The sequence below is a fragment of the Elephantulus edwardii genome, unplaced genomic scaffold (genome assembly GCF_000299155.1).
Source record: "Elephantulus edwardii isolate Elephantulus edwardi_28Jun2011 unplaced genomic scaffold, EleEdw1.0 scaffold00062, whole genome shotgun sequence".
Classification (NCBI taxonomy): Eukaryota; Metazoa; Chordata; class Mammalia; order Macroscelidea; family Macroscelididae; genus Elephantulus; species Elephantulus edwardii.
The window spans coordinates 14,700,612-14,727,936 of record NW_006399812.1 but is presented as its reverse complement, the minus strand read 5'-3'; the positions used below and the strand labels follow the sequence as shown (position 1 = coordinate 14,727,936).

General features: G+C 39.8%; 1 protein-coding gene and 2 pseudogenes across 1 annotated transcript in view; all 3 read right to left on the bottom strand.

Annotated features, from left to right (window-relative positions):
- Positions 1-1,736, bottom strand: part of LOC102847190 — a 3,306-nt pseudogene extending 1,570 nt beyond the window's left edge.
- Positions 1-27,325, bottom strand: part of TDRD12 (tudor domain containing 12) — a 91,296-nt gene that overhangs the window by 49,536 nt on the left and 14,435 nt on the right. The window contains exons 6-9 of the mRNA XM_006887870.1: positions 17,400-17,598; positions 12,069-12,166; positions 10,955-11,031; positions 6,149-6,229 (exon numbers count right to left, since the gene is read on the bottom strand). Of these exons, the coding sequence (XP_006887932.1) occupies positions 6,149-6,229; positions 10,955-11,031; positions 12,069-12,166; positions 17,400-17,598 (455 nt within the window). The remainder of the gene's footprint in view (positions 1-6,148; positions 6,230-10,954; positions 11,032-12,068; positions 12,167-17,399; positions 17,599-27,325) is intronic.
- Positions 24,568-26,982, bottom strand: LOC102847589 (annotated as a pseudogene).

Genomic DNA, 27,325 nt, shown 5'->3' with positions numbered 1-27,325 from the left:
CCCCAGGCTCCGGCTCCGGCTCCGCCCGCAGCCGGGCGCTGTGGCATGGGCAGGGCGGCCCGCTACATCCCTGGTGCCCCTCGGCTCGGCCCAGCCCGGCCTCGGCGGCGCCGCCTGGCCCACCCTCCCGCCAGTCCTTCAGTCCGGCAGTCGCTCCGTCCGGCCACCCTAGGATAGCATTTTTGACATCCTTGTTCTGGACAGTTTTTCAAAGGCTGCTTCAAATCCTCTCTTTTGGGTTCAGGTTCACAATGTCTCAGCATCAGGTACCACAACTGCTGTGAGAAATGGCTGCAAGCTTTCGTCACGGACAAACACTTGAGCAGCAGGTTTACTATGCACGGAGGTATTTTCACTGAAAAAAACTTTTTTTCAGGGGCTATGTATTCTCCTTGTGCCAGTTTAAATATGTGCTTTTTCATGTCGATAATCTTCAAGGTTGCATTTGGTAACCATTTTCCAGTGTCTCCCATGTGCAAACAGCCATCTTTGTCAAAAGCCTCTACTGTTTTTTTTCTGGGTCTTTTTAAGTAGCCCTGACATACATTTGGCCCTCTCACACACACCCCACTTTCACCCTTGGAAGCCATGTAATTAAGTTCTCCCACATCAACAAGTTTTACGTAACTGCAATGCACTGGAGCACCAACACGGCCTGCTGTCCAGTCTCCAGGGACTGTCATGCAGCAGGCGGTCATGCACTCTGTCTATCCATAGCCTTTAAATAAGTGACAGCCAAGGGCAGCCCTCAGGAATGTCAGCACGGTGGCAGATACCGGCACAGCTCCTGTGAGCATCACCCTGACTCTCCCTCCCAGACTCTAGTTTGTGGAAGATGAGTTTATGCCACAGGCTGTCATATCTAATGATGCCACTGTGAAGCTCGGCTTCTTTCCTCTTGTACACAATGTCAAACAGTCACCATTTTAATGTGGTGTTTGCTTGCCAAAAAACTTGGGTCAAACATCCAGTTCAGTAGTCTGGGGACCATGGGTAAGACAGTGGGCTTTGAGGTCATCCATAAGTAGCCTGATACCTCCTTGGAAAAATCCTATTTTACCTCCATTACACAGTATTATATACTCTATAGTTCTCTCAAATGCATGAGGCGGAGGCAAGAAAGAAAAAATAATGTATCATCTGGAAAGAGATTGAGTAGACCCTCTGTCACTTTCCTAAAACTTCCACAATCACACACTATATGTTGATGGGTTATCTGTGCTCCTTTGGGGTTGCCTACGGTTCCACTTGAGAAACAGATCACTGCAAGATCTTCAGGTGCTGTAGAGTTGGGCTTCAATCTGTTGATTCGTCCCAAGTCCTGCAATGCCTCCATACTCATGACACCCCCCTCCCCCACTTCTTGCCACATTCCACCAGAGTCCATGAGCACTGAGATCTTAAAGCTTGGGACTGACTCCTTCTCTACAACTTCTAATAAGAGTACAGCTTTCTCTGCCTTGTTAATAAAAACACAGCAAGTTCCATTTTGTTGATTATATAAGTGGTCACTTCTGTTCCAAGGTTGGCATAAAGTGCAACCATCACCATGGAATGAATAAGCAAAGCACCTCTGTTCAATAATCACCACTCAGGTCTGTTTTGTGCAAAGATACCCACGAACTGAACGAGGGACACTTTTAAGCCCTTCTCGAGCAGTGCTGAGTGTCTACACATTCCAACAGCTCTGCAATCTCTTTATATGAAAGCCATTCAAAGGGTTGGTCTGCAGGCTGTGCTCCCGCCTTTGTGGCCACCGGGGAGCAAGGAGGCTGCTGTGAGTGTGTGTGCCAGTCCCATTCCCCAAATCTAGGTTTTTGACATTATCTCTAAGGAACAAAAGACAGAGATGAAATACTTCAGATAAAATTAGTCCCACAAATGATATTCTAAAACAAAATTCTGGAAGCTAAAAAATACATGAAAAAGTGGTAACTGCCTCTGTAGACCCAATGTAGCCAAATCCTACACTAGCCATGGGAGGTCTAACCCTGTCTTCACTGGCACAGTCCTCAGAAAATCTAAGAACTGGCAGCACCAGGTTCCTTTAACTATGGAAGTATAGCCAGGGCTAAAACAAAGGGAGAAAATGCCAGATGATCTTACTTCTTACTACCAGACAAATACCTTGAGAGACTGCTTCTTTGAAGATAAAACAGAAGCTGTCAGGACCTGGGCACTCAAGGTACAAATGAAGATTAGGATACTGTACTGAAAAGAGAAAGGTTAAACCAACAAGCATTTCCACTGCTTCTAGGAGGCCTGGTGTTGCAGCGCTGGAAGCATGACTGTTCAAATCACCAAGTACACCACAGGAAAAAGATGGCCAAGCTCCTCCTTTCTAGGCATTTCTAAAGATGTACAGCCTCAGAAACTTGATGGAGGGTTGCAATGAGTACAAACTGGCTTGACAGCAATAAGTCTGGTTTGGGGGTGAGAGTCTGCTTTGGCCACTTTGCACTCAGGACAATGATAGGCAGGCCTTCACCCTAGAGCAAGGGCAGGAGAAACCATCCCTGAGAAATCTTACCAGTCACAGAGAAGAGACATCAGAGGTGTCCCATCAGGTTGGTCGCCTCCCACATTAAGACTCACGTCAACAGGCCACTATAAACTCAAGAGACACCACCCTCCCCATCTCCTCAACCATACAGAAAGAATATTTAAATATGGAAAATGGCAAGTAAGAGGAAAGAAATAAAAAGTATCTTCTACTGGGAAGAAGGCAGCACATTGTCGCTCCCATTTTAACAGTACTCTCTCACTGCCTCCTGCTTCTCACGTGTATGCATCCCTCTTTTCTCTCTCTTCCTATCACCTGAGCTTTATCCCTGGGCAACGCTGCCTATATGATCTTAGATAAATGACTGTTCACAAGATTCTTTTTACAAAGAAATAAAAAAACCCTACTAATACTCAAGATCTCTGATATTAAAATAATTTTATGAAGAATACATGTATTTAGATAATTTTTCCATCTTAAATAAAGTATATTTGAAAGTGTAGATCAAAAGTACAAAGTAAGATCCCAACAACAATAGCAAAGTTCAGCAGGGTAGTTAACAAAGACTGGTAAGGATGTAGAGATTGAACTTGTATTCTCTGCTGGTGGGAATGCAAAACGATGAAACCACTAGGAAAGGGGGTCTGGCGCTTTCTCAAAAAGTTGGAAATAGAAGTACCATTTGGAAAAAAAAAAGAAGTACCATTTGACCTGGCAATTTCACTACTAGGAATATACCCTAAAGAAACCAGAGCGAGGACTCAAACAGATGTATACACATTCATTTTTACTGCTGCATCATTCACAATAGCAAAGAGATGGAAGCAAACCAGGTGCCCATCAACAAAAAAATGTGTAGAAAATCTATGGCACATTTACACAACACTGAAAAACAATGAACTCATAAAACATTATACAGCATGAGTAAGCCTAGAAGACATTATGCTGAGTCAAATATCTCAGTCACAAAAGGACAAAATATCTGTCATAAAAGAGGACAGACATGGGGGGTGTAGGCAAAGAATGGGAGAGAATGGATAGATAATGAACACTACATTAAAACAGATGAGGGGAAGAACTGTCTGAAAGGAATGTATATATAGGCATTATATATATTACAACAATCTGGAACAGAGGGTGCACTGCAGGGTGGGCTGGAGGAGGGGAAAAACAGTGCATGAATTTAAATATAAACAGTAAAAAAAAGCCCAAAGCCAAAATACAAAGTAAGTAAATGTCAGAAGGGTTTAAGAAAGATAAAGTCCAGCAGGTATGAGATTACAAAAAGGTAGGTAAGTGCAAACAAAACTAGAGTTAAATATCTTATGTGACAAATATGTAGCAGGAAGCCAACATTCCATGCCAAATCAGACATTTTAATAAATCATAAGGTACTCTCCCCAGCCCCTCTGACTGCAGTCTCAGAATCTTCTAACTTATGCTGGAGCCAGTCACTACCCATCTTATGGAGTTGGGGGCCAGCCCTACATAGAGCACAAATCCACAAGCCACTGGTGACATGATCGCTCAGAAGTCCTGTTTATACTACCTCAAATTCACTGTTGTCAAATCAGTTCTAATCCCACAGTGACATGCTGCACCAGGTTTTCAAGGCTGTAAATGATGATAGAAAGAGACTGTCCATCTTCTTCCCTCAGAGCCACCGGCAGATTTGATCTGCCAGACACACACAACTTTTATTAGCAGAACAGCTCACTTGAGACTCCACCACCAGAACTAACTAGTCATCTCCAAAAGCATTAAGCAGAGAGGAACTGTTTCTCAAGTATCCAGAAATCCATCAAGAGAAATCTGCTCTATGGTCCTCAACCTCGGGAGGTGGGTCTTTATACCACTCTTCCCTCCCCAGTCTCATCAGGAACCCAGTATTACTAAGGAGAAGCTAGGTTCTAACTCTGGAATGAGGAAGATGATCAAGTCTGAGACGGTCTCTTCCTGAATTTACAGGAATTTTGGCATTTCTTTTTTTTTTTTTTTTAATTTGAATTTTGGCATTTCTAAACCAGTTCTAGTAAAGGACCTACGTGTAAAGTAAAAGAAACCTATTAAGAAAAGAGCAGCTTGCTGGGAGTGGCAGGCTGAGCAATGCCACAGATGTGAGAAGCCGACAAGGATACAATGGGCTTCAAATAGAGGAGGCTAGACGGATGCTCAGCCTCTATGGTGGCCCTTAAAGTCAATCAAGATTTTGGACATTACTGCAAGGTCACTGTGTACTGGTTTCTAATAGTATTGTTATTTTAATTACTCATTAAGTTTATGGGGATGCGACCCTTGCAAATCACTGATTGTCCTCTAAGTGTGTTTTTTTTCCAAGACTTCATTATTCTGACCAGAAATGACACAATCATGGTGTACCAGGGTATGGACACAGTGCATCCAAGCCCAAGATCACGTGCTGTTGCCAAGGAGGAAGATCACATGATTATCTGGTCACCACAATGTTTCTCAGAAGCCAACTCCCTTCCTGTATTTTCACTCCACAGTTCCCTGAGACTCAGTCGGCTCTCAACTGTCACGTAACTCCTCGAACACAAAAAGAAAAGACAATGTGCTATTTTAGAATTCATTTTTCAGGTTATAATTTGAAGTCATTAAAAAAACAAACAAATAAAAAAACACCAACAAGAAAACAAGCACTCCATGGCCTAGTGGTAAAAAGCTGTGTAGCAATCCCAAAGGCATCGAGTTCAAATCCATCAGCTGATCCGTGGGAAAAGGACAGGCAATCTCCTCCCATGTGAGTAACTGCCAATGGAAATCAGCTATGGCTCGATTCCAATTTGACAGCACACAACAAAACAATGAACTGCACGGTTATAAGCGGTAACAATGGAAACCTTCAGTTATTGAGATGAAGGGACACTCATGGAGGACGCTGCCAAATCAAGTACATTAACAGTACCCTAGATTGTGGGGTCCATAGTAGCCTTCAAAGGTGCTAGCACAGGGTAAGTGTGAATGACTGAACAGTGATGTGACAGGACACAGATAAGGCCACTGGGAAGCGGGGTGGCCCAAATGACTGCAGAGTCCACACCCTTCCCTGGTCCAAAGAGTGCATTCACCAAACCTACCCGCTTCCATAGTAGACTCTAGTGCCCTGCGAGCAGCCACAGTAAGGTGGAGTGCAAGGGTACTTTTTGACAATGGTTAAAAGCAGTAAAAAGTTGTTATCAGTTAAAGAAACATAAAATTATTATTGTTTAGCAATTTATAGCTATTTTGCAAATCTGGCAGGGCAGAAGGTGAAAAAAATCCTAAAGGTTCACACTGTGAAGAACTAAATATTTTTATCAGCAGATGGTAAACCTATTTAACACCAGAAAATCAAAAGTATGTAAACATCAACTCACATAAAGTGTTCAGCGCTGAAAGAGCAACTATATTATCATCTTGTCATAAAATTTCTCAGTTTACAAAAAGGATTAAAAGGGGAGACAAAAAATAACTACTTACATGGGAACAAATCTTTAGGAAGAAAGTTTACAGCTGACTTACTGTATTTTTTTATACGGATGCAAGTTTGAAATTAAAATGAAAATAATACATCATTTCCCCTACTTCTAACTGTGTTACAATTACTTCAATAAAAAAAATTCAGGTGAAGAAAAAAATTGTTACTTCACACAGCTATTCTTCCCATCATGTTCTTTCTTCTCAGCCAATCTCAGTGGTTTCTCATCTGGTTTTTGACATAAAACACTAAAAAGAAAAATCAATTTATTAAAGTTTGTAAACCCATATAACCCTAATTCTGAAAAAGATCTACTAATGCTTTAAGCACGAAAATGATTTGACATTACTAGTACTGAACAAGATATAGTAAGCATAAACCTTTCTTCTGCCTTCTTAAAAAAAAAAGTGAAAAAAGTAAAAACTTGCAAAAGAACCTGAAAAAAATGGGCTTCTCTGTTCTGTTCTACTTCCTAGCAGTGCTGACCTGAGACCAGGAGCCGTGTTAACAGGGAGGTTGTGGTTCAGTGCTGCTGAGTCAATCCTGACTCGTCATTTTTATGGGAGCAGACCAGCACGCCCTTCTCCCATGAACTGTGGATGGACTAACACAGCCATCCTAACTGGTGGCTGTGGAGCTATGTGCAGTCAACCTGACTATCTCACAAAGACAAGAGTACAACTGTCTAAAATGAGTTTTCTTGATGGCAATTTTTACAGGAGTAAAATGGCAAGTCATTCTTCCTGCCAAGCCACTGGTGGGTTCAAACCTGTTTTGGCCTTTAGGTTAAACCATTAGGTCATCAGGGCTCCTCTTTACAGGTGATTGGTGGTTGTTATGTGCCATCGAGTAGTTTGTGACTCATAGCGACCCTATGTACAAGAGCCATAAACCCTGCTCTATCTTGTGCCAACCTCACCGTGTCTGACACACCTTACTCCACCACCCCATCACAGAATTGATTCCTCTCATCAAAGGTCTTCCTCTCTTGCGCTGTCCTTCCACTCTCCCAAACATGATGTCCCTCTCCAAGGACCGGTTTCTCCTTGCAACATGCCCCAAAGTAGAGAAACTAAAAGTTCATGGGGTAAACACTCTCCTTCTAGGGATAAAAACCCCACCCAAACAACAGAGGACTCAAGCCCAGAAAACAGGTCTCAGAATCCCCATGCTGCTGCTGTTGTTATGGGCCATTAAATCGCATGGGACCCATAGCGACCCTATCTATGCACAGCAGCTCTGAACCCTGCCCTGTCCCGAGCCAGTCTCACAGACTCCAACACACCGACCCCCCATTACCCCAGTTACTGTATCAATCCATCTCATCTGAGGTCTTCCTCTCTTGCGCTGTCACTCCAATCTTCTACGCACGTTGTTCTTCTCCAAGGACTGATCTCTCCTGGCAGTGCCCAAAGTATGTGAGACAGAGCTTCAAAATCCTTACTTCCAAGGAGAAACTTGGTTTCACCCTAACCAAAAGAGACTTGTATGTTCTTTTAGCGGTCCACGGTATGTTCAGTACTCTTCTCCAGCACAACTTAAAGCATTTACTCTTTTTTCTGTCATCCGTAGTCATCGGGGAAAGGGACGAGACAAGACATTCCCATGTTTATATCCTTTTTTTCTTCCCAGCCCTGCTCCAAGGCCACCTACTAGCCTGGAACTGCCTGCATGTCAACAAGCAGTGCAGTCACGTACAAACCTAACAGCACAAAGCCGGGAGAACCTGGAGAGAAGGACCCTATGGTCCAAAGACTGCAGAGTAGGAGGGTACTATTCTTATTTCTTTCTCTCACTTATCTTACACCTTTGCTTCCGAAGTGGCCCCAATCACTTGGGCAAGGCACTAAGAGAAAACCCCTCCTTCTGGCTTGACTAAGAGCTCCTGAATTTGCTGCAAATGTTTTTGTTGGTTTTTTTAAAAATATTTTTAAATTTTCTTATTTTATACTAGTTTGCTTACAAAGTTTGTATACACTGTTCTTCATACTGGATCTTTCACATTTCCTTTACCCTCCCCTCATACGCAACAAACTGTACAACCTTATGATACCCCCTTCGCCATCCTCACCCCCTGCTCCTACTTCCCCCCTTTGGAGCTTCATATTTATTTTACTAGTTATCTGTTTCTACAATAATTGTTTTTAGTTCACTTAGGATCATGATCTTCAGTCCCTCCCAAGTTAGGTACTAATTTTCAAAATTATTGTTCCTGCATGCTGCATACTACTCCTTTGTGACCGTAATTTGACTGTAGTTGAACATCTAGTAGTTTCCATAATTCTGTGATGGTGAATAATGCTATGAACACTGGTGTACAAATCTCTGCGTCTCAGTTCTCATTTTCTCAGGGTATATGCCAAGCTCTACTGTACATAGGGTTTTCGGGCTACAGTCTTCGCAATTACGTGCTATGCATCAGAGAGTTGGACAGTGACTAGGGTAGATAGAAAGAGAACTGATGCCTTTGAGTTGTGGTGCTGGAGAAGAGTGTTGAATATACCATGGACTGCTAGGAGAACAAACAGGTTTGTCCTGGAGAGGGTGAAGCCAGAATGTTCCATGAAGTCAAGGATTCTGAGGCTTTGTCTGACATATTCTGGGCATGTTGCAAGGAGGGAATGGTCCTTGGATAAGGACATCATGTTTGGCAGAGTGGAGGGGCGGTGAAGGAGAGGAGGACCTTTGATGAGATGGATCGATTCTGTGACTGGAGAGGTGGGAATAAGTGCGTCTGAGATAGCTAGGTTGGCACAGGATAGAAGAGCGTATAGAGCTCTTGTACATAGGGTCACTAATGAGTAGCAAGTGACTCGATGGCACATAACAACAACAACAAACAACATATGCCAAGCAGTGGAACAGCTGGGTCTTATAGAATTTCTATGTTCAGCTTTTTGAAGAAACACCAAACTGCCTTCCAAAGTGGTTCTATCATGTTAAAATCTTATGAACAGTGTATAAGCATTCCTGTCTCTCCATATCTTCCCCAACATTTATTACGTGCAATCCTGTTAAACTTTGCCACTGTTACTGGAGTGAAATGGTATCTCATTGTGGTTTTAATTTGCATCTCTCTTATTGTCTGATTTTGAACATTTCTTCATTTGTCTGTTAGCAATCTGAGTATCTTCCTCTGTGAATGGTCTTTTCATGTCTTTTGTCCATTTTGTAACTGGGTTATCAGTCTTTTTCTTGTGGAGGCCCAGTAAGATTCTTCTGTTATGAGACCTTTGAGATTGTATTGCCAAATGTTTGTTCACAGTTAGTATATTTTCTTATCACCCTGTTGGAAAAAGATTTTAATGCATACAGGGATTTAATCTTTTAGAAGGCCCCACTCATCAATTTTATCCTCTCCTAGTTGTATTATTTCTGACTGTATTTGTCAGCCTACTTATACTAGGAGAAAGGCTTTCTAATCTTGGTCCTACTTTGTCTTTTATGATCTTTACAGTTTGGGATTTAACCCTAGGTCTCTGATCCACCTCGAGTTGATTTTTGTATATGGTAAGAGGTGTGCACCCAATATGTTTCATTACACGGAATTTGACTATTATATGCCTTGATGTTTTTCTTTTTGGGTCTAGTTGGTGTTCCCTGTTCTTCATAATACCTGGGAAGTTTTCTTCTAATACTACTTCTACAATTTTCTCAGTAAACTTCCCCATCCCTCTAGTGTTCTAGAATTGCAATCATATGCATCTTCTCTTTTTTGTCACCCCACATGATTCTAATATTTTCATCACGTCTCATCTCTGATTTTTCTTCTAGTATATTGCCATTGAGGTTCCTGTCCACTGACTCTCTGTTCCATCTCTTCTGTTCTTTTTGTCCCTCTAGCATTTTGGATACTTCTGCTATTTTGGATTGCATTTTCATGCTTTTGTTATTTCTAGTACTGTGCTGGCTGTTGCTTCTCTGTCTTGTGATGATTTTTTAAGTTCTCATGCCTCTTCCTCTATACTTTTAATGCTTTATGTTTTGCATTTTCTTCCACAGTAGTTCAAGTTGCTCCTCATCAATGTATTTCTTCTGGATCCCTGTCTCTAGGTCAGTCTCTGAATGGTTTCCATTGTTTCTTCTATTATTTACACATTATTCTATAGCTGTTCAAGTAATTCAACATCAACATATTTCTTCTAATTCTCTGTATCTGGGGTATTCACTGGGTCTGCTTTTTTAGGAGAAGAGTTATTTTGTTTTTTCATAGTGACTAAGGTAGCCTGCTGCTTTCTTAACATTATGTGAATCTTTTCTCAATATATGTTAGGCTGTTTTAACTACATATTGTCGCGCGGTGTGGTGAGGTTCTGTGAAGGACCTGTATATTGGTGTTCCTCTCTTGTGAACAAGTCAACCCAGAGCAGGATGACTATTGTCCTCTGGAAACCGTGGCTGTTCCACACCTCTTTCCTTTGCACTTAAGAAATTCCCAGCTCCCCATGTGTTATAAACAGCAGAGTTCATGTGCAAGGTACCTGAACGGTAGAACCCACATATTTCTTTAGGGAGCTTTATAGTTTCTTGCTTTATTTTTAGGTCCTTGAGCCATCTTGAGTTAGTGTATGATGTGAGACATGGCTCTTGCTTGGATTTTTTCACCAACTGTTATTGAGTTTTCCCAGTATCATTTTGATAAAAGAGGTTGTGTTCTCCCCATTCAATGGATTTTATCTGTCAAAGACCTCCTGTCCTTAGGTGGGTGGTTTTAATTTTTTGTTTCCAATTCTATTCCATTGGTCTATGTTTCATCCTGTACCAGTGCCAAGTTGCTCTGACTGCTGTGGCTTTGTAATACATTTCAGATCAGAAGTAAAAGCACCTTATTTGGTTTTTCAATAGAACTTTACTTCTCTTGCCTCCATTTTTTAAAAAATTAAAATCTTTTCCTATAATTAACCATACAGAATATTGTATAAAAAAGTATTACACTTAAGTCTATGGTCCAAAATCAAATTTTCAAATCATACCTTGGTGCTGGTGTATCTTGAGCAGCATAAATAGTTATGCCTCTTTTTGATGGCCAATATACAGATGATTCAGAATGCTGTTGGGGGAAAAAACATTTTTTAGTTTATATGGTAGTAAAATCTGGGTTTTTTTCTATTTTAATAGTTTATTCATTAAATATTTTATCAGTACACATGGAGAGCTTCTCTAGAGCAAATGGAATTTTCTAAAAAACAAAATACAGTTTTTTCATGGGTAAGTGTAGGATACACTTATTTAAAGTTCATTTTGTTAATACATATAATGTATCTGCAAATAGATTTTCAGGATATGGATAATATATCTGGAAACGAGCAGAAGTATTATTACTCTCCAAGTTCAAAGATGCTGTTTTGGGAACTCACGCTCTCAGTGTGAGTCTGCCTGATGACAGACACTGATAATGATGGCATGGCAGCACTGTTTTTCATGCTTTCTGTAGCTCATTAAAGAACCTGCATACTTGGTTAAACAACTTTTACCTACTTGAGAGAGTTTTGATTTTTTTTTTTATTTCCCTTAAGTCTTTCTCCATGACTCCTGTTTTAAGACATCCTTGGTAAGCTCTATTGGCAGTCTGTATGTCCAGAGTGTAGGAAGTTGTGTCCTTTTTTTTTTAAACATCTGTATTCTTATGGAACCGAAATATCAGAGAATTCTTTTTATAAACCACCAGTATCAGTTGCTTTTATGCACATACAGATAAGGAGAAACAAAGAAATGAAAAGTCACTTGATGCCAATTAAACCACCAGACCAGGCAGCAGCTGGCATCTTACAATCTCTAGAAAATGGCCTACAGTTACAATCACCTGTCAAAAGGACACGAGGGGCAAGTTACACTTGAACCTAACTATAAGATGTCCCAGAGTAACAGATTTTCACACCTTTGCTAAAATGAAAAAAAAACAAGTCTTTTTGAAGGAACTATTCTACTGTCTTAACCAAAGTTTAGCTGGAGTTACTTTGTTGTCTTCTCAACATAGGGCAAGGAAGGACTATTCTAAAAAGAAAATTTATTCCTAGATTTTCATGAAGCTCTATCTCTGACAAAATCTCAGAAACGTATGTTTAATATATAATTTAAAAACACAACCTTACTCATGTCTTTCAAAGAGATGTACTGCTGTTTCTCTCTAGTTCTCTTGTTAGGTGACTCTGTTAATGAATCCAGACTGCATTTTACAGCTTGATCTACAAATAAAAAATAGTATAAAAGTTGCCTTGATGAAGTGCCATAAACACATAACAACTGGATGAAAAGGAATATAACAGAAGCAAGCAACTTGATGAAATCTCAATATGTGAAATTAATTATTAGGGAATATGCTTTTCTATTATTTACTTTCATGTGCCAATGAGATGATTTGAACTTACGATGACCCTACAGAATAAACCTGAACTGTCCCAAGGCATCCTAGCGGGCCACCCAGTGGTGCAGTGGTCAGGTACTTAGGTGAGAAGCAAAAGGTCAGAGTCTGAATCCCCCATTCCTCCAAGAGAGGAAGTAGACATTGGAAATGCTGGGGCGCAGCTCTGCCCTCTAAGGCCACAAACGATTAGCACCAACTGGACAGCAGTGGGTCACCCTTCCAGCAGCAAATCATCAACCTCTGAGTTAGCTGCTGAATGCGTGATCACTCATCTACCAGGACTCATTAAAACTTAACTAGAAGGGATTGTCATTTTTTAAAAAAACACTTTTACTGTTAAAAACTGTTGTAGAGTATCCTTTACTGGCTTACTAAGAATTGAACATAATTTGTAAACTTTGGTAGATTATTTTCAAAAAAATTGGTCACCATAGCATCTCCTATTATAAGCTCTTCTTATAAAATTCTACTTTTTCAGAGACAGGATCTGTATTCATTTTTTCATGAATTTGTGTAGCTTTATGAAAAGCAGTAAAAGTGATCTACGTGACTTCTAAAGCTAGATCAGAGTATGTTGCAAAATTATGGACTGCTCTCTTAAAGGGCTGCTTCTTTTTGATATCCAGACACTCTATTGATAAGAAGCCTACTTTGGACATGTTGCAAGGAAAGACCAGTCGTTGGAGAAGGACGTCATGCATGTGAGGGTAGAGGGACAGTGCAGGAGAGGAAGACCCTCTATGAGGTGGATTGATACAGTGACTAGGGTAATATGGGAATGTGTGTATCAGAGACAGTGAGATTGGCACAGGATAGAGCAAGGTTTAGGATTGTTATACATAGGGTCACTACGAGTTGCAGGTGACTTGATAGCACATAACAACAATATATATTATATGGCAGTAGATGGTTCATCTTTATCTTTCTCTCTCTGAGTAGTTGATGGTTCTGAACCTAATTTCTTTGGGTTAGAAGAGCAACTTCTTACTCATGAAGGCACCTGAGCTCTCAAATAATGTTGTCATTAATCATGCTATAATTCATAGTAGATTCTATGAAATAGTAATGCTGTTACTAGTAATATAATCTGAGAAATAAAAATTTTAAGCAATTTACAAAAAAAAATAATAAAAGAAGCCTAAGAGCTTATATGGAACAACCATGCAAAGGTAAGGTGGTCCAGATGACAGCCCCCACTGAGATCACTGCCAAAAATCAGCATCAAAAGCTAGATATATGACTAACGGACCCTTCAGAAGAACACAGCTGTCAAATTACCAGCAGTCTTCAAGTCTCACCAGCTCAGACCTCAAACACTGTGGAACAGAAACAAAACCTTCCTGACGTGTTCATTCTAAATATATGATGAGAGAATCCAGAAGCATTAAAATATTTTTACTGTTTTAAAAGTAGGGGAATGTGGTTACACAACAATGGTGAACAGATTATCATTTACCAACATAGTCTCAACAATGGCTCAGGATCATAATTGTCAGTCTCACTTCCAGTTATAAAGTAAATGAAGTATGTGAAGACAAGTTTCATTTTAGGAACACAGGAGGTGCCAAAATCCTATACCAGAATATTTCAAGTTGAAGGAGTTGAACTGCCAACCCAAAGAAACAGTTCAAATCCTCAGAAGAAAGAGGAACAACTTCCTCTCATGTGACATACTGTTTTTTTCTTCCTCTTCTCTGGCACCTCCTTATTTGTTGGTATGTTGTGATCTATTTTGTTAAAGAGAGCTGTATGGACTCCCTACCCCCAATGCCTCTGTGTTAAACAGCAGGGGCCCACACTCCTCCATCTCAGTCACTGAGAAAATCTGCTGTCAAAGACCTCTTCAAGGTGTTAAGGAGTAAAGATGTCAGTTTAAAGGTTAAGGTGCAGGGGGTGAAGGTAGGAACAGAGGGGTGAAGATGGGTAAGGGGGGAATCATAATTTGATGGGTGAAGGGTGGGTGGGTCAAGGAAATAGGAAAAATCCTGTGAGGATCTGGAAAGATAGAACAATGGTGTACATAGCTCAATGATGATTAATTTTATAAAACATAATTAATGGGAATGATTGTATGGAACACAATGTGAACGAAAGAGTGTGAAACACAATGTGAACGAAAGAGTGTGAAACACAATGTATATTAACTTTGTAAGCAAATCACTATAAAGTTTTTTAAATTAAAAATCCAAACAAACAAAAGACTAAGGTGTACCTGATTCAAGCCATGATCTTTTCAATTACTTCCTATGCATCCGAAAATCAGATAATGAATAAAGATGACAAGAAGAAACGATGCTTTTGAGTTGCAGTGTTGGAGAAGAGCACTGAATTGTCAAAAGAATAAACAAGTATGTCGCAGAGAAAGTGAAAACCAAGGTGTTCCTTAAAGGCAAGGATGGTGAAATGTCATCTCACATACTTTGGACGTGCTGTTTAGGAGAGATTTATTTGTGTTTGGAAAAGAGATCTTGCTTGGAAAAGTAAAGGATCAGAGAAAGAGGGGAAGACCTCCAACAAGATGGACTGACAAAACCACATAACAATGGGCTTGAGCAAATTAGATATCCTGAGGATCAAGTAGACTAGGGCAAGGTGTAGATCTCTTGTTTAGAGGGTCAAAATGAGTCACAGTCAATTTGACAACAACACAGTATAATCTATTTTAGGTATATTAAAAAAATTAACCTTTTGTAAAACTGAGTGAATATTAGTTATTTAAAAACTAAGAAACAAGGGAGCTCTGGTAACCTAGTGGCAAAAAGTTGTGTTGCAATCCCAAAGGTACATGGTTCAAATCCACCAGCTGCTCTGCTGGAGAAGAAGGGGCAATCTCCTCCTGTGTCAGTAGGATCCAATTTGATGGTACACAACAAGAGAAAAAAAACCACAACCAATTCTATAAAACAAAGAGAAAGAACCAATTTTGGAGGATGAACAAAGATGAGGAGCTAGAAAAAGGTGAACAAACTGAGGGTGTAGGGAGGATGGGGGAAACAAGGAGGCTGAAGCTATATAAAGCATTATATGAAGTAACGTCAAGGGGGAAAATGCCACTCTCCAGTCACTGGAGTCTTAAAAGCTTCCAAGTGATCATTTAAGGTGCAGTTACTGGTCTCTTCCTGTCCAGGAAAAAAGGTGAAAAGAAACCCCTCAAAAAAGAAAAAGAAACAGTCCAAAGTACTAAGAGGCCACATGAACCTCACTCCCTATGACCCTGAGACCAGAAGCTCTAGAATGGTACTCCCCCACCAGCGCTGACTGCTTGGAACGCAACCACAAGAGGCGGTGCTAGACAAAGGTGAAGAGAAATATAGACCAAACTCAAAGTTATAAAAATGAGCAGGCTTATTAGTCTGATGGACTAGTAGAACATCAAGACAGCCTTTCACTAGTGGCAACCATTTCAGAAATGGCTTGCCTCCAGATACTCTATGAACTTGGAGAAACAATGAAAGTTATAAAAGTGTTCCGGTCTTCCATTCACAGGGTCGCTATGAGTCATCTACGACTTAACAACAACCACCACCACCACCACCACCCTTCAAACCTGGAACTGAATTCATCCTCTGGGGCTCAACTTTCGGCCTAGCAATCGAGAGGCCTGTAATGTGATCACCACCAGGGTGTAGTCACTCCTAAAATCATCAACCACACCAGGTCACAAGAGCAGCAGAGTCCAGGAATAAAGCTCAGAAAGGAGGAAGAGACACATAGAAGGAGAAAGGAAAAAAGAAAAGGGAAAGTGCTGCTACACTGTAGGGAGTGTTAGCAATTCCACCAAACATAAAACTCTATCAATTGTTGAGTGAAAAGGCAATATTCTCTGTAAACATTCACTCAAATAATAATAAAAAAATTAAGAAAGACACAGCATTGTTCACTAAATGGAGGCTCACTGAAGAAATGGCTGATTTGAGGGTTGCATACAGAAATCCATACTAATGCAAAATGAAGGAACAAATAAAAAGGAATGAGTTATTCACACAGTTTCATGGTAACTCTACAAAATATTCACTACAACGGACAAAAAGATTAACGTTCAGCGGAGACATCTGGCAGGCACTACCTTAATCAAATAATCACATGACTAATGGTTATTTTCAATGGGACAAACCAAAATTATGTGCCATCTGAAAGGATGAAATGAGAACTCTTCTGTGATATTCCTGCCAAAGATGCATAGCATGGACTTCATTATGAGAAAAACACCAAGCTCAAACTGAAGGACAGTCCACAAATGTAAATCACTATTCTATGATCTGAAAAAGTACCAAGGGCATCAAAGTCAAGGAGACAAATTACTCTGGAGTAACTATGAATAAGACTAAAGATATAGAACACCTAGATGCTACACATACTGTTGACAATCCTTTTAAGAATCACTTTGCTATAAAAGAATTACTGAGACAACTGGTAAAATTGGAAGAGTGTGTGAGAGGGTTGTAATGTACTGATGTTCCACATTTGATGGTTGTATGGTGGATACTCTTTAAATTGTCCTTGATTCCTTGGTTCTAAGAAAAACCAACCATTTATTAGCCAATGTTCAGGAATCTGAACAAGAGTGAAGAAAACTACAGGGAGGGAAACAAGGTGAGGGACTGAAAAAAAACCCACACACAACAAAACAACAAACCATCACACCAAAAACTGAAGACAAAAACATTTAGAACTGTTCTTCACATGCTTTGCTTGTGACTCTTCCAATTTTTATGTTAAAGCTATCTACAATAAATGTCTTTGTACTTTAAATATATAATATCATGTTTTAGTAATATCTTTAAACATAAACATATAACTTTGTGTAAAAAGAAATGTAAAAGTTTTTCTTGATCTCAATGGAATTTCAAGTTCTAGGGCCTTAAAACGTATCAAAGTATCAAAAATCCATTGCCATCAAGTCAATCCCAACTCATAGTAGGATGAAGTATCAAATGCAGAGCGAGAGTTTCTGTGTCTATGTGGGAAGAACTCTTCACAACAATTTACAGTGCAGTAAGATACCTGTAAGACAGACACTTGACAGGAGATATGTGCTGTGAGACTATACTCACTTTTTATCCCCTGAGTATCTTTTCCTTGCAAGAACATTGGCCAAAGAGTAAGTGCAGGATTGAGTTTACTGCAGAAGGATGCTGACTTTACATTCCTCATATTCAATTTTGGTTTCTCTAAAGAATTAAGGATTTTATTCTCCACGGGTGACACATAACGTGCGAAATTCTTTGCAACTAGATCATCATTAACACAAACCTGTAAAATTTCAAACATTTCATGAATATAATAAATACAATCAAATAGGTCTTCAAAAATTATTCCAAACTAAAGTCCAAATTTTTATCTTCGGAAAAATCATTTGCTAGGACATAATCTGACAGAAACAAGTCTTTGGACTTCTTATCTGGCAGTGATATATCAAACCACTCTGACCAGTCCTCCTGGTGGGAATAATAAAAATCTGTCCTTGAAGAAACATCTTAAAAGATCTTGTCAGACAAACATCTGGTGGCAAGACAAAGATAAAACATAAACCATAATAAGAATAAATCAGATTTTGTAAAAAATAAAAATTTCTTGCATTTCAAAAGATACTTTTAAGCAAATGAAAAGGCAATAAACAAACGGAGGGAAATATATCTAATAATGAAATTCTTCTAGAAAACATGAAGAATTCATAAAACTACTATTTAAAAAATTACACAATTTTAAAAATAGGCATAATATCTATCAAAGCAGACAGATATACAGATTGCAAACAAGCAAATGAAAATATATTCGAAATCATTTTAAGGAAATAAAAACTTAAACCACAATGAAATACACTGCACACTTATCATAATGATTAAAATGGAAAAAGAATGACAAGTGTTACTTCTAGTGAAAAATTCATATTCGCTTACACTGTTGGACTTAAAAATGACCAACAGCTTTGAAAATTGGCAGTTTCTTAACAGCTTCACTCCTACATATTTATCCAAGAGAAAAATTCATATATGCTTACATGAAGACTTCATATGCTTGTACACAAATTTTCATAGCAGCTTTACTTGCAATAATCCCAAAAATGATAATTCAAATGCAAATAGATACGCAAAATGTAGTTTATTTATTCAACGGGAAAGTACATAAAAAGAATGATTCATAGATATGTGCAACCCAACAGCTATCTCTTTAAGTTAGCTGATTAAAAGAAATCAGATTAAAAGAGTACATGTGTAGGAACATGTGCTGTCCTGGAGCTGGAAAAGAGCTGCTGACTTTTAACTTCATTTCCTAGTAATGTGATCTCATACATCCATTTCAAGTTCTGTCCTGCCCTCCTTACATTTATCATCTTGAATTAAGATGATGTTTCCATTAATATACAACCAGGCACAGAAAGAAAGAGGCTTATTCTTGGAAAGCAAAAGAAAAGTCATCAGTAGATCTGCAGAAAATCTGTTTAAAAGATGTTTTACAAGACAGGTTCTAGAGCCAATATTTTACTTCTTTTACCAAGGTGGACAGTGTTTCTGTTAGGTGTTGTCAAGTAAGTCCCAACGTACAGTAATTCTATGTGCAACAGAATGAAACCCTGCCCAATTCCATGCCATCCTCATTATCGCTGGTGTGCTTAGGCCTATGTTGTTGTTGATTGCCTTCAAGTCAAGCATGACTCTAGTGACCCTATGTACAAAAGGTCTGAAGCCCCTCTACAACTACTGACATTTACTAAAGTTCATAGAGTTTCTGGAGGCATGCTATTTAGGAAGTGGATGTCACTCCTGCTTTCAGCTGTCAGGAAATCAGGAGATGGATTGCATTGGGAGAAAGATGTTACCTGATGAAGGAGATTCTAGAGAGTTCTCAGATCCTATCTTGTACGACTTCGTGGGTTCCAGACACTGTGGGTGATGAGGCCACCCAATTTTAACCCCAGACCCCAAAGCAGGTAGAAGACTGAAGATATCCTTTCCCAAAAGATGAGGTTAAGGTAGCCGACACACTTCTGGGTGAAAGGTGTTACCTGATCAAGGAGATTATAGAGAGCTCGCAGATCCTATCTTGTGTGACTCTGCGGGTTTCTGACACTGTGTATGAGGAGGCCACCCAATCCCTACAGTCAGATGAAAAGCAACCAAAATTTGGGGAAAGTGGTAGCTGCTGTTAGGTGTCATTAAGCGGAGTATGATTCAGTGAGCCTATGAAGAACATACCTGAATTCTGTCTTATCCTGTGCCATCTTCAAAATCTCTGATGATACAAAAATGGAGTAACATCTCTACAGTCTATGGGTTATGAACTTGACACATTTCTAACTGTATCTTTAGAAATTTAATTACAGGTCAGTGCTCCACATGGTCACAGTAAAACATAATAGACCAAGTTGGTGAAAAATACGAGACTAAACTAAAAAACCCTGTAAGCAGTAAGGCTTATTGGGCTGATGGAAGCTGGTGATCCCTCAGACTACAAGCCATGGTCATCCTTCAAATCTGAAACAAAACACATGCCGTGGTCAACTTTCAGGCAAACAACAGACAGGGCTATAAGGCGAACTGCAGCAATTGGCTCAAGAGTGTCTCAGAGTGTGAGGATGACACAGGATAGGACAGGACAGAGTTCAGATCTGTTGTTCATAGGGTTGCTAGGAGTCATATGCAACTCAATGGCACCTAATAACAATAAAACACATGATAAGTAACACCAGTGAGATACTTAGTCCTTAGAATAATATTAAATCAAGAGGGTAGCATTTGCTCAGGGAGAGAATTCAGTAAGCAGGAAGTGGTAGGAAAGACAGACATGGAAATGAGAAAGGAGGAACTACCAGAAATACAAGCCAGGTTTAGACGACACTGTGCCATTAGGGATAACAATGCTGATGTCAAGATGGTACAGAAGCAGAGAGTACCAAAGAATGTCTATTTGCATTTTATCAACTACCCAAAGGCATCTGACTGGATCAAAACAAATTGTGGCTAACACTGAGAAGATCGGGAATTCCAGGATACTTCATTTGTGTTCGTGCAAAATCTGTTAACTGGACTAAAAAGCTGTTCTTGGAACAGAGCAAGGAAATTGTATGGTTAAAACTATATGGTTAAAAAGAAAATAAATTAGTGTTGTCAGGGATGTATCCTTTCTCCTATCTTTTCAATCCACATTCAGAACAACGGATCATTTAAGAGGCTGGACTTTATGAAGAAGAATGGAATCAGAATGGGAGGAGACACATCAGAAACATGTGTTATGAAGATGACACAACCTTGCTTGCCAAAACTGAGGAGGCCATAAGAGTTTGTTGCAGAAAGTGAGTAACTGCAGTCTTCAATATGGATTACATCTCAACATCAAGAAAACAAAGATCCTCATCACAAGGCCAACTGGCAGTACCAATATGGAGAAAAGATTGTGGTTGTTAACAATTTCACCCTGTTTAGATCCACAATAACATTCTTGGCGCCAGCAGTCAGGAAATCAAAAGACAAGATGCTCTGAGAAAAGTCTGCTGCTTTTTTTCAAGGACCTCTCCACTAAAGAGCAACGATGTCAGTATAGAGACTAAGGTGACCTACTCCAGGCCATTCAATTGCTTGCCATGTATCTGAGAGCTGGGTAAAGAATCAAGATCACAGAAGAAGAACCAAAGCCTTTGTCTTGTGCTGGAGAAGTGTACTGAACATAGTATACTGCCGATTGCCAAGAGAACAAACAAGTCTTTCTTGGAAAGGGTGAAACCAGATTTCTCTTCGGAGGCAAGGATTTTCAAGCTCCACTTCACATACTGGGCATATTGTCAGGAGGGAGCAGTCCTTGGAAAAGAACATCATACTCAGAAGAACAGAGCATCAGTGTAGGGGAGGATGATACAAGATGAGATGGACTGACACAGTGACTGTCAGACATGGTGAGGTTGGCTCAGGATAAGACACAGTTTAGAGCCATTATTCATAGGGTCACTATGAGTCATAGTCAACTTGACGGCACAAAACAAAAACAATAAAATGTATGTGGCTTAGTCTTTCTTTGAAAGACTAAGAAAATATCTATGCTCTTTCATGCTCTTTTTTCTATTAATATTCTTTCAGTATTTTAAATATTTTATCTGTATCTCATACTATAAGCAAAAATTAACTCAAGAAGGATCAAGGCTTAAAATTTTAAACTATAAAGACCATCAAATAAAAAACTGGAGCAAACTTGAGAGTTGTGCTATAAACAGCCTATCAAATATAATTGAAAATGAGGATAAATTGAAGGGTTTGGACCCATAAAAATTAAATCCTTGCATGCATCCTAACATTTCTTTAAAGAAATAAAAAGAGAAACTACAACTAGAAAAATATTGAACAACGACAAATCAAACAAGTTTATCATAATTTACAGAATACTCCCAACACCTCAACAAGACAAATAACTCAATTACAAGATGGGCAGAAGTTTTGAAAGACACTTCACCAAAGACATTCAAACGGAAATAAACCCATGAAGAAATGCTTATTATTAGCTGTGAGAGAGATGCAAGTTAAAACAAAGTATCTTTTTACCCTGTCAATAAATAAATAAAGTTCAACACAACAACAAACAACAAATTCTGGCAAGGGTGGAGGGACGAGAACCCTCACATACCACTTTAGGAATAGAAATTGGTGCAACAATTATACAAAGTAGTGTGGTACTTCCTTAGAAAGCTGGAACAGAAATACCTTAATGATCTAGAAATATTACTACTAAGTATGTATGCCAATTGAGTGGAGTCCGAAACAATTCAAGATCAACAAATGGCTAAAGAAACTGTTGTACATTCGCCTAAAAGAGCACCATGGGACATTTAAAAAAAATATCAAGAATCAATGAAATATTACACAACATGGATGACTTATACGAAGTAAAATTCGCCAGTCAGAAAAACAATGATGTTATTTTTTTAAATTTTTTAAAAACAATGATGTTATAAAACCAGTTTTATAAAAAACTAAAGAATCAATCTTGGAAGGACAAGAGGGATCCAGTTAAGTACAACTCATAGTGACCGTATGAGTAACTGATCTGTCTCCTGTCCTATCCTGTGCCATCCTCATCACCTCTGACATACTTCAGTCCGGTGCTGCAGTCACTACATCAGTCCATCTTGTTGAGGGTCTTCTTCTTCTCTGACCTTCCATCTTTCTAGTACTAATTTTCCTCTTTTTCACTGACGAAAGAATACCCTCTTCTAGCAACATGCCCAAAGGATGTGAGACGAAGTTTTGCCATCCGTGCCTCTAAAAAGCTCTCGGGCTGCATCTCTGTTTGGTTTTGGACAGTCCATGCTTGGTACTCTTCTCCAATGTCACAACTCAGAAGCATCAATTTTTCTTCCGTCATACTTATTTACTTATTCAGCACCTGACGTGGTTTTGGCTGCCAATACTGAGCTTCTCCAACAAGTCTTTCCATAGACATAGTTAATCTGATATCTTTTTTAAAAAAATTTTTTATATTACTTTATTTACAAAGTTTGTATACATTGTTTTTTACACCAGATTTTTTCCATTTGCTTCACCCAGCCTTCCCTCCACCCATCAAATTGTGTGACCCTATGATTAACCATCCCTGCCCCCCACCCATCCTCACCCCTCTGCTCCTACCCTCTCCTACCTTGGATCCTCACATTCACTCTCCAATAATGGTCTTATACAGTATTTGTCCTAATGGGAATGAATTCGTTCACTCAGCATAACGCTCTTCAGTCTCTTCCAAGGTAGGCAGTAATTTACAAAATCACTGCTCCTGCATGCTGCATAGTATTCCACCATGTGAATGTACTGTAATTTCTTAATCCATTCGATTGTGGTTGGAGATCTGAGCTGTTTCCATGTTCCTGCCATGCTGAACAACGCTGCTATGAACACTGGTGTACAAGTCTCCATTTGTGTCTCAGTTCTCATTTTCTTAGGGTATATTCCAAGCACTGGAATAGCTGGATCATATGGAATTTCTACGTTCAGCTTTTTGAGGAAATGTCAAACTGCCTTCCAGAGTAGTTGTACCATTTTACAATCCCACCAACAATGTGCTGCTATCTCTTCACATCCTCTCCAACATTTATTACTTGCTGTCCTGTTGAGAACCCAGAAATAGACCTAGCTATCTACGGTCAACTGATAATTAACAAGGAAATCAAATGGGGAAATTATAAACTCTTTAACAAATTGTGCTGGTAAAACAGCAGAAAGCTGAAATAGGATCCACATCTCATACCATACACAAAAATCAGCTCAAGGTGGATCAGAGACCTGAGAGTAAAGCCCCAAACCAAAAAGTTCAGAGACAAACTGAATCAAGCTTAGATGGCTTAGTCTATGGTATAAAGAGACTGTCAAATACAGCCAGAAATGTGCAATCTGGAGAGGACAGAATTGATGGATGGAATCTTTTAAAAATTAAATCACTTTGTGCATCAAAAACATTTTCCAATAGAGTGGAAGAAATAGACTGGGAAAAAAAACATTTGGCAATACCATTTCAGACAAGGGTCTTGTATCAAAAGTATACAGGATCCCACAGGGCCTACACAAGTAAAATACTGTTAATACAATTACAAAATGGGCAAAAGACATGGAAAGAATCTTCAGAGGAAGATATTCATATGGCCAACAGAAACATGAAGAAATGCCCAAAATCACTAGCAATAAGAGAGATGCAAATCAAAACCACAATGAGATATCATCTCACTCCAGTAGCAGTGGCAAAGTTTAATAGGACAGCAAGTAATCTGATTTCTGTGCAGTCTATCAGGTGAGGTCCATGCGTATGATCACCATTTCTTTTTTTTTTCTTTTTATCAGTTTTCTTTTTTTTTCTTTAATTATATTTTATTAATTTTCATAAACATTTACAGAGATTTTGGGTTTCCATTCATTCATTGTTGCATGATCACCATTTCTTAAAAGTTATTTGCAATGAATTAATCACTGAACATACCAAATTTAATCATTTGTTCTCCAGCCTCATTTCTTTTTTTGTTGTTGTTGTTGTTTGGTTAAATCATTTCTCTGTTTTATTTAAAAACCATGGGGTTGTGCTTCTGTATAAAGTCTGTACATCTAGCAATGTAAAATACTGACACATTAAAAAACCAAAAACAAAAATTAAGTAAAAACTCAGAATCTTTGATTCAATGCTCTAGTCTTTTCAAAGAGAAAAAAATAATGTCAGAGTCAGAATTTTGGAGTGGTTGGCGTGCCTCTCTTCATCTTACTTTTTGACTGGCTGCCTGAGTGCCGACGATGATGGAGCTGAGCTGTTTGTGCCGCCGCCGCTGCCATAGCCATTTGATGCTGCAAGAATCACAACTGCAGTTGCCAGGGACTGCATGAAGCCCCCTACTCCACTAAGGTTGATAACAGCAACTTGCTGAGCAGATAAGGCCTGTTCTTGACCGGCTGAACCTTGTTCAGGAACCTGCTCCCCCGGCTGCGGCTGCGCGTGACTGGAAGCGGTGGGCTGCTGAGGTGACTGCGGAGTGAACAGAGAGAGCTGCTGCTGCTGCTGCAGAGGGTTAAAGATGAATGAGCCGCTGGAGAGCTGGAGTCGATTTAATGGCCTGAGACTTGATGTATTTTTTAAACCAAACGGAACACCTGCTTGCGAAGTTGGCAGAGCACCTGGCAGTGCACTGGGCAGCAGACCTCCTGAGGGAAGAAGGCCACTCAGATTTATTCCTGCAGGAGTTACGGCACCAGTGTTACAGCCCAGCATGGAGTTTGAACCACTCATCAAAGCCTGGGCTCCACAAACAGAGCCCACTACATTGATGAAGTTAAGGCCAGCGGAATTTGCCATGACTTGGGTAGCAGAGGTTCCTGGAGTTATAGATGTTACCATGGTGGAAAGAGGAATGGTCGTTACAGGCATTGCCTGGCTCAGAGACCTTTGCTGCTGAGCAAACTGAGTTAACAAAGTGGGCTGAGGGGTGAAGCCTGAATCTTGGGGAGTAGGGGTGGCAGTAGGGGTAATAGGAGTTGAGTTCTGGCATCAGGAGGGTGTGGGGTCGATGAAGAGGTTGGTGTAGGAGTAGATGATTTAGGAGTTCCAGAACTTTGTGATGAGCTAGCAGGTGACAAGGCAGCTGGAGAAAGCATGCTAACTTGGCTGAGATCCACAGACGACTTCCAAGACAGACTCGGGGGCTTAGAAGCAGGAGGAGGCGTTGGAGACTTGAGAAAGCTGCTTGCTTGTTGTGGGGTGAAATAATTACCTGAGGAACTAGTTCCTGAGCTTGAGGGAAGTTTGATGGGTGGAGGCCGATGCTTCACTCCCTTCCCCAACACTGATGACTGAATGGACACAGTCTCAGATTCTGATTCTTTTCCTGGAGAATGCTGACTCAGAGTGGCTGAGCCACTGGACGTGTGTGACATTTTAACTGGACATTTGGCTTCATTCTGGACCAATTCCTGGTGCTGATTGACTATTCTCTGAGCATCAGTCTTTGATCCAATAATGAACCAATTTGAATGATCATCTGTAGAGGAGTGGGATGAAGACATCTGGCTATCGCCTTCTTCATCATCTTTACATGGCTGTATTTTACCATAGTACAGTGGATCACCAAGTGACTGCATAATGGTCAATTTTGTTTTCTGATACTGATTACCACCTTCACATTCAAATACATATTCATCTTTTACATCATGGGCTGGCCATATTGTTGGTTGTGAGTCATCAGATTTGATAGATTTTTCCACTTTAGCATATTTTTCTACATCTACTTCAGAGGGTACAGCCAAATTACAGGTGTTCCATTTCCACATATCTACACAATTTCCTGCTTTGGAGATTTTGAGGTCATAATGCTGACCTGCTTTTCTTTCTTGTAAGAAATCAAGTAATCTTAACTGAGGAGGAAGTGAACAGTGAGACAGGTCCTGCTGCCTATTCAGAGAGGATCTAGAATACTTCTTGAAACACCGTTTCATTGGCCATGTGTTCATCTTCTGCTTGTCATAAAGCAGTCTGTTTGTAGTGCAGGCTACGGACACAGAAGGGTCAAGACACAGTGGTTCAGCCATCGCCAAGATCAGCTGGCTCTCAAGTAAAAGTTTGTCTTCCTGGGTCCATTTATGGTTATCACTTGTTATTGAATGTACATCACAGATTAAAGTCTGCATTGTTGGGCGTAAAAGAATATGTCTACTTTGGTAACCAGGAGATTTCATGTTACCAGACTGCCTGTAGTCATGTATTTCTGCTATGACACATCCACAATGGAAAATATTAACCTGAGATTTTTCCAGATCAACCAAAATAGGAGGTAATTCTTCTGCATCCAAATATTCAAGTAATTCCCCTTCTTCGTATGGCAATCGAATGGTCTCAGAATCTGATCCATTTTCCCCCCTGAGCATCAGAGAATATCCCGCATTTCCTGGGTATAGGTTGACCACAAGACAACATCTCTTGCATAACAAGCTTTTCTAACAAGTTCACATTTCTTCTTAATTTCGTAACCTCTGGCTCTTTCTCACATTCTCCAGTATATAAATCATAAAGTTTCTGAAATATAGATTTCCTTCCACCAGGTAAGTATTTCCTTTTAGGAGGTTTCTGTCAGGCACTTTCAATAATATACTCTGCACGATTCAAAGCTAGTTCTAAAGCTTGCTGCATTGTGGTGTAAAATAGGAGTCCAAAAAGAAGAAAAAGTTTATGGGCGTTGATGAAGTGAGGTGAAATCATGTCTTTGATAACAATCCTAAAGTACTGTGTGGACCGCTGCTGCGCTGGGCCTCATGACGGCGCCGCTGCTCGCTCCCCCTCCAGTCTCATTTCTATCACCAAGTCTTTATTTTCCAATCAGTATTATGTCTTCATTGTTTCCAACTTTTGCATTGCAGTCGTTTATGGTTTATATATCTTGACTGCATTAATTTTGGACTGCAAAAGATGACAGAAATTCTCAATCCCCCCATCTCTGACTTCTGCCGTTGCTGTCCATGTCTGAGCAACAGTG